This window comes from Ochotona princeps, chromosome 4, assembly GCF_030435755.1.
Source record: "Ochotona princeps isolate mOchPri1 chromosome 4, mOchPri1.hap1, whole genome shotgun sequence".
In the NCBI taxonomy this organism is placed as follows: domain Eukaryota; kingdom Metazoa; phylum Chordata; class Mammalia; order Lagomorpha; family Ochotonidae; genus Ochotona; species Ochotona princeps.
Window position 1 is genome coordinate 12,748,495 of NC_080835.1, and position 8,308 is coordinate 12,756,802.

The 8,308-nt window shown below is 39.9% G+C and overlaps 1 protein-coding gene across 1 annotated transcript; it reads left to right on the forward strand.

Moving 5' to 3' along the window:
- Nucleotides 1–7,372: 7,372 nt before the first annotated feature.
- On the forward strand, nucleotides 7,373–8,308 carry LOC101529535 (olfactory receptor 9G19). Its single transcript, XM_004585522.2, has one exon. The coding sequence runs from the start codon at nucleotides 7,373–7,375 to the stop codon at nucleotides 8,306–8,308; it is 936 nt and encodes a 311-aa protein (XP_004585579.2).

Below are 8,308 nucleotides of genomic sequence, written 5' to 3' on the forward strand. Positions count from 1 at the left end.
GTCTCTCCCTGCCGCGCCCCTGGAGGCCGGGCTGGTGGCTTTACTTGTAAGAGCTTTAGATTCATAGGCAAATGAAGCACAGGACCTCTCTTAACAATTTCCCTTTAAACTATCTTGTAAGCTAGATTTTATTCTGTTCCTTGAGATGACATTTTCAGCACTATATAATTATTCTACCTGTAGCAGCTAGCTACTGCATTTCTTTTGACTTTTAATAATCACAGTATCAATTTGATTTGTTTTTAAAAAAAAGCATGAAAAGACAAATAATTGTCCCAGAAAGGATTACTTACACTGTTAGTGTTGTTCACACAAATATTGCACTGATTTGAAATTCTTCCCTGTGAAAACCAGCGATTCTGCAGTTAGGACTTGTATTTTTTTCTCATGATGTCTATAATTCTATATAAATATGTTCTTCCTTCTCCTTTGGGAATGTATCTATACAACTTTACCTAGATTTCCCTTTTGGGGGTTGTGTTTAAAAGATGAAATGTCAACTTACATTAAACTTCGACTCATGCAACCTGACATAATGGTTCAACTGGCTAATCCTCCACGTTCAAGTGACGGGACCCCATAGGTGCACCGGTTGACGTCCTGCGCCACGTCCCATCCAGCTCCCTCACTGTACGCTTGAGAAAGCAGTGGAGGATGGCCCAAAACCTTGGGATCCTGCACCTGCGTGGGAGATCTTGGAAGAAGCTCCTGGCTCCTGGCTTCAGAACAGCTCAGCTCCGGCTGTTGCAGCCGTTTGGTGAATGAACCAGTGGATGGAACATCTGTCTCTCTGTCTCTCCTGCTCTCTGCATATGTGACTTTCCAATAAAAATAAACCGGACTTAATTGCCGCTACTTAGAATTGTTGCAGTCTGAATGAAGAAGCACTTCTCAGATGGCACTGAGGTGTAGGGGACAGGAAGTGAAACAGAAAAGAACAAGTTTGGCTCTTTTTGTCTTTGCACCCTTTCAAGTTGGTGTCTAGCAGAAAGCTGATTGGCAAAAGAGGAAGTTGGGCTGCAGGATTCCAACCAAGTAACCCTAATCCGGGTACAAAAGCGGGTTTGCATCTAAGAGGCAACAGCTGAATGACTTGTGCATGTTTCAATTAGTAAAAGTTTAATAACTTTTCATGAGCAATTGATTTTCCTATTTTTTCTTTTCTTTTTTTTTTTTTTTAGGGCAAGTCCCCTGACTTATCACTTGGTCTGAATACTTAACGTAAGTCTCATGTGCTCAATGCAGCTGTTCAATGAGCAGTTTTGGATTTGAAAAGATCCGAATTTGAATGCTGCCTTTCTGAAAAACACCCTAGCTGTGTGACAGCAAAATTTGTTTGTAACGACTGCATCCACAGTATCTCAATTTTTAAAAATGTTGTGGTTTGTTACAGTAATACCTTATCTGTGATTTTTTTATGCCTACTTTTAGTCACACTCTTTGAGACTTTACTTAGTCTTTTTTGAAATAACAAACATAGATTTTCCAGCAACATTGCTTGCTGACATCTCTGTTGTGCTGGGGACAGTCACACACACATTTTCACTGTTGTATGTTTGGTCAACACAGTGTTCCTGGGCTCTCTCAAGGGAGTGGTGTCACCAACAGTTCACAGTGCAGTCTAGGGAAATTTGATTTTTGAGACATTTTCAAGAAGTCTGTAAAACCCAACATTTTCACAATAGTATAAGATATTGTTGATGTTGTCATTCTAGTGTGTATTACAATAAAACTTAAAAAATATTATTTGTTGTGTTGATGCATAATCAAAGAATGCTATCACAAATGCTACCAGTAGGATTTATTCATTTTTAGCTGCTTTACTTAAGGTTATATTTTAGTAATTTTTTTAAGATTTTTTTTTTTAATTGTAAAGTTAGATATACAGAGAGGAAGACAGACAGAGAGAAAATCTTCCATCCGCTGATTAACTACCCAAGCAGCTGCAACAGCTAGAGCTGAGCCCATCTGAAGACAGGAACGCAGAGCCTCTTCTGGGTCTCCCACGCAGGTGCAGGGTCCCAAGGCTTTGGGCCATCCGTGACTGCTTTCCCAGGCCATGAGCAGGGAGCTGGATGGAAGGTTGGGCTGCTGGGATTAGAACCGGGGCCCATACAGGATCCCAGTGTGTGCAAGATGGATTTTAGCCACTAGGATACTGAACCTAAATTTCCTTAATTTTAGGTGAATTAGTAAAACGTTTTCAGGTTTCACCTCAATTTGGCCAATAATAAAGGATATAATTCCAATAAACAAAATCTTTTTGGGATCCTCAGTAACATTTTTAGTATAATGATATGCAAAATCAGAAGGTTTGAAACTCACAAGTGTAGGTGATGTTTGAGTAGGTTACACATTATTGATGTACTTTTTTTTTAAAGAATTTATTTATTTTATTGGAAAGGCAGATGTACAGAGAGGAGGAAAGACAGAGAGGAACATCTTCTGTCTGATGATTCACTCCCCAAGTGGTCGCACTTGCTGGTGCTACGCCGATTCGAAGCCAGGAGCCAGGAGCCTCCTCAAGGTCTCCCATGCGGGTGCAAGGTCCCAAGGCCATGGGCCGTCCTCAACTGACTGCTTTCCCAGGCCACAGGCAGGGAGCTGGATGGGCTGCCGGAATTGGAATCGGCACCAATATGGGTTCTTGGCACTTTCAAGGCAAAGACCTTACCGATTACGCTACCGCGCCGGGCCCAATCTACTCTGACTTTTAAAAAAAGATTTATTTCATTTATTTAGAAAGCAGAGTTAGATAGAGAGAAAGACTTTCCATCTGATGATCCACTCCCCAAATGGCTACAACTCTGAGTGCTGGGCCAGGCTGAAGCAAGGGGCATTAAGCTCCCATATGGTGCTGGGTCTCGAGCACTTAGATCATTTTCCGCTGTTTTCCCCGGTGCATAGCAGGGAGTTGGATCAGATGTGGAGTAGCTGGGACTCCAACTGGCTCCCATTGGGATAGTCATATCAAAGGTAACAGCTTCTCCTCAAATGTCTTCCATTTCTCCTAGTACAGTCCCATACTCTCCATGTGGGTTAGGGTAGGCTCTAACCCTGCCTTAGATCTGCAGGCCGACAGGCTTATGTCTTGACAACGAAAGTGGATGTTTCTGTTTTTGTTTTTCCCTAGAGAGAGGAGAGGTTCTGTTTTCACATTCCATGAAAATCAGATGCTTGGATGTTCAAAATCTTCATCCCCATCTACCGCACTACCTTCTCCCGTGTTGTCTCCTTGTCTCCTCTTTCTCCAGCTTTTGTAGCACTGATTCGAAGCAGGGTCTCCGCTTTTACATTTACATTTTTGCACGATGGAAAGATTGTTTTTTTCCCACTTAGGTAGACCATGCTCTTATGCGTCACAACCCAATACTAGCCATATTTGTCATTATAAATTATATGATTATTTATTCTCTATCAGGTTATGAACTTTCCAAGCATATGTGCTCTATCTTTGTGCCTGTGTGTTGGACTGTGCATATCTTTACAAAAACCCTATGAGGAAGACAAGTTATTTTCGTTTTACGAATAAGAAACTGGGATGTGGTGAGTTTAAGTACACTGCTACTGATTACACAACTGGGAATTGATAATTCATAATTCATATTTACTCTGTATCTAGTCTCAGTTTGCATCTAGCCATCACCTGAGACATGTCTTTTCTCACACTTGTCTTTCTTGCCATTATTTGCTAAGTGGCCCACTTCAAAAGTTAATATATTTTAAGCTTAAAAATTTTAAGTTACTTCTATTCTCTTTATTAAAGACTGTAATAATTTTATTTATTTTTTTTGGAGGATTTATTTTATTCTTATTAGAAAGATATACAGAGAGGAGGAGAGACATCCATTGAGTCATTCCCCAAGTGGCTGCAACAGTCAGAGTTTATCTGATTGGAAGCCAGGAGCCAGGAGGTTCTTCTGGGTATCCCACGTGGGTGCAGGGTCCCAAGACTTTCGGCCATCCTCAACCGCTTTCTCAGGTCACAAGCAGGGAGCTGGATGGGAAGCAGGATGCTAGGATACGATCCAGCGACCATTATGGGATCCCGGTGCATGCAAGACAAGGACTTTAGCCATTAGGCTACTGTAGTAGCCTCGGCAATGATTCTTGAATACCTGTTTTCAGGCTGTCTTGTAGATTAATCTTTGTTACTTGCTTTCCTCTTAAATCAATCAATAAACATCACTTATAAAGATGATTTTTTAAAGAGGCTAATCGGATGTATAGTATTCATGATGAGTGATTTTCCCCCACCTCTTTTAGGAAGTTGACTCAGCATTATAATTGATCACTTGGCAGCACTACTGATTTTTTTTTTTTTCGTCTAGCACCAAATCCCAAGGGTCTGTTCAGGCTTATTTAGTCTCTGTATGTTGTTATAGTGGGAAAGAGGATTCCTATGGAGATAGTGGAAGGTGTTCATCGTAAGATAATTTAAGAAACTACGACCATCAGCTAAATATCAGAGTAAGTGACTACTGATGTTCATGAAAGTGAGCATTGCATCTGATCAAGGAAAGGAAGCAGATTTTCAGATCAAAGTATGGGCAAAAGAAATAAAAACAATTTTAATGTGATCAAAACATGACCAAACTGCAAAGACTTCATTTTATGAAATAGAGTAAGCTTTTCTTTCCTAATGCGATCTCTGAAGGAGAAAGGGCGCCTCATGTCACACAGGATGTTATTTGGGCTTTATCTTCCAGTGAAACAGATAGCAGTAGCTGTACTTGACGGACACTTGGACGTGTAAAGCCCTGTGAAGCTCCGTTTCATTTTGTCCCTCTCCCGTTATCATACAGAGGCCAGTAAAGTTCCTAGAGTCAGTCAACATGATGAAAAATTACAAAGTGTCAATGTTTTCAAGAGTTTGCAGTTTTTCCTTTTCCGTACTATACAGTGCATAGGATAGTACCATAAGGAGGTGCAGTTCATAGTTATATGTATTTTTCATGCATGTCTCTACAAAAGTTATGATCATGCTGTCCATTTGTATTTCATATACAGCTCAAGAAGTATATGATAAAATACCAAACTAAATGACACAGACAGCAGGTGCATTAAATCTGAAATGTATGGAAAAGACCCACTCTTTTTGTTGTTGTTATTGCTTGAGATGTCTACTTAAAGAATCTTCCAAAGAAGGAGCTGTTCGAGAGGTGAGGGGGTAGGGTGATTAATAGAGACAAGTTTTCTCAACATCTTTCAAATTCAACTGAGCATATACTATAGGCTTAAATCCATTAACATATGTAAAAGGTAAGTAGCTCAATCCATTCCACAGTATACGTAGAAGTTTTAAAATATTTTGCACATGAAGTTCCTTTGAAATGTTTATGAAAAGCATAGTTTAGGAAAATATGTAGAGATTTCAAATGTTTCTGATACAACTTATTTTAATTCCCTCTTATGCTTTGAGGTCCTGTATATCTATGTTATCTATCTATACAACATATTATCTGTTATAGTCCACTCATTTGCTTTATAAGCAACCTCAGTTTTAATGAATTGCATCAATATTAATATCAGAAACATTTCATTTATTTGCCTGATTTGGACACAACTGATTTTACACATGAGCTATCAGAAAATGTCACTTCAGTCTTGTGGTCCACACAGAGCTATGCTTAGGGCTTACTTGGGTGGATTAGCTTTTATTCCTGCCTCTATTTCAGGTCCCTCCCACTCCCACCACTTTCACACTGTCTTAACTTTCCTGTGTAATATGGAAGGGGTTTAGCATGTCTTAGGAGCCACACTTAGTCATGTTGAACTGTTTTTAGTTGGAAATCCAATTTCCTATTGAAATTAGAATATAGAATTAGGCAAGAATATAGAATATGAATACATGGAATTCGAGGCATGATTGCCCTATTGAGATTGGCTGAGGTGAACCCAGGAGCTAGGAACTCCAGGAATGCGGGTGGCAGTGACCCAAGTTGAGCCAACACCTGTCTCTTCCCAGGAATTTTAGCCAGCAGCTGGATCAGAAGCAGAGATGGGACTCCATTACAGGTACTATGATACAAGATGTGGACACTTCAAGAGGTGATTTAAACTTTGGGTTACCTACCCCAATCATGAATTTTTTGAAGTGTACTTGCACTTCCAAAACTTTTAATCTTGGACAATTTTTTAAAAAGATTTATTTATTTTTATTACAAAGGCAGATATACAGAGAGGAGAGATAGAGAGGAAGTTCTTTCACCCAATGATTCGCTCCCCAAGTGAGCACAACAGCTGGTGCTGTGCCGATTCCGAAGCTGGGAACCAGGAACCTCTTCCAGGTCTCCCACGCGGGTGCAGGGTCCCAAAGCTTGGGCCGTCCTTGACTGATTTCCCAGGCCACAGGCAGGGAGCTGGATGGGAAGTGGAGCTGCTGGGATTAGAACTGGCACCCATATGGGATCCTGATGTGTTCCAGGTGAGTACTTTAGCCGCTAGGCCATGCCGCTGGTCCTGGACAATTTTGTTTTATAATTTTTTTAATTCCCTAGAAAATTCAGCCCATATTCTGAACATAATTTTCTAATAATTAAAGATTTCCCTTCATTTTAGGATATACTTGAGGATCATACAGTAACTGTGATTTCATTTTCCTATTCCTCACATAAATATGTCTTTATTCAAGTTATACATTTTGTAAATCATAAAAGCCTATGTCTTAGTTTTTGTGGATAAAAATTTCAATAAGCTATAATTATTTCCATTAAGGAAATTTGAGGATTATATAATTCCAATGATATCCCAAAATATAGTTAGAATTACAAGACATGATTTTTTCCTTGCATTTCCCTCGGGGAAATACAAAAGACTGTAAAGATATGAAGATGGATCACAGCATTATCAAATTCCTTTTTAATCATTTTACATGATCCCCAATGTATCTCTAGAGTACACAAATGGGAAGATATGCAAATTACCTTCTTTCTGTTGAAAGAGAAATATTGGAGTGGAAACCTAAGGTGACAATTATCACACAACTGACTTTTCAAGCCAGCACAGAACTAATTTTTGGCCTATCCAAAAGGGATGGTAGATTACTCAGGTCACCATTTCTACTTGTTAAATTTCTTATTTGGTGAGTATTAAGCGTTTTTATTGTAATATGAATTTTGACTGCGTTATCTCAAAAACAAACTAGAAATAAAAGGAGGAAGGAGGTTTGGAGGGAGGGAGGAGACATCATTACAATCTTAACATTGTATCTACAAAGTTTAACTAAAAAGTCCTATATAAATCCGTTGGATTTTTCAATTATCTAGAGTTACAAGTGATGGGAGAAATAGTGATATCTTAAGTCATAACATGTATTTTATGTTTATCTGTTTTTTTTTTTAACAGAATAAGACCACAGAAACCCAAGATAATGGAAGAGAAAAATTTCACTAAAGTGAGAGAATTCATCCTTTTAGGTTTCACTGCGGACTTGAGGTTGCAACGAGTACTTTTTTTCATCTTCCTCTTCATTTATGGCATTAGTCTCTTAGGAAATACCACCCTGATTTCTTTGATTTGTGTTGACTCTCGGCTCCATACCCCCATGTATTTCTACATTGGAAACTTGTCATTCCTGGATCTCTGGTATTCCTCTGTCTATGCCCCCGAAATCCTGATAACTTGCATCTCTGATGACAAAAGCATCTCTTTGGCTGGCTGCCTGGCACAGTTCTTCTTTTCCGCTGGGCTGGCCTACAGTGAGTGTTACCTGCTGGCAGCCATGGCTTACGACCGCTATGTTGCTATCGCCAACCCTCTGCTTTATTCCCAGGCCATGTCCCCAAGGTTATGTGCCAGTCTTGTTGCAATTTCATATCTTGGCGGGTTTGTGAACTCAACCTTAATAACCACCGAGACGTTTACACTGGAGTTCTGTGGCAGCATCATTGATGACTTCTTCTGTGACCTGCCCCCACTGGTGAAGTTGGCTTGTGAGGTCAAGGAAAGCTACCAGGCTGTGCTGTACTTTATCCTGGCCTCCAACATCATCACTCCCACCATGCTTATTTTTGCCTCTTACCTCTTTATCTTCACAGCCATCCTGAGGATCCGCTCCATCCAGGGCCGCCTCAAGGCCTTTTCCACCTGTGGATCTCACCTGACAGCTGTCACCTTGTATTATGGTTCAATTCTGTTTATTTACTCTCGGCCAAGCACTAGCTATGCTCTGGAACGCGATAAAGTAGTGTCGGTTTTCTATACGGTGGTGATTCCCGTGTTGAATCCTATGATCTACAGCTTAAGAAACAAAGATGTCAAAGATGCCTTTAGAAAAATGTTAGAAAGAGCAAATTTTCTTAAATGA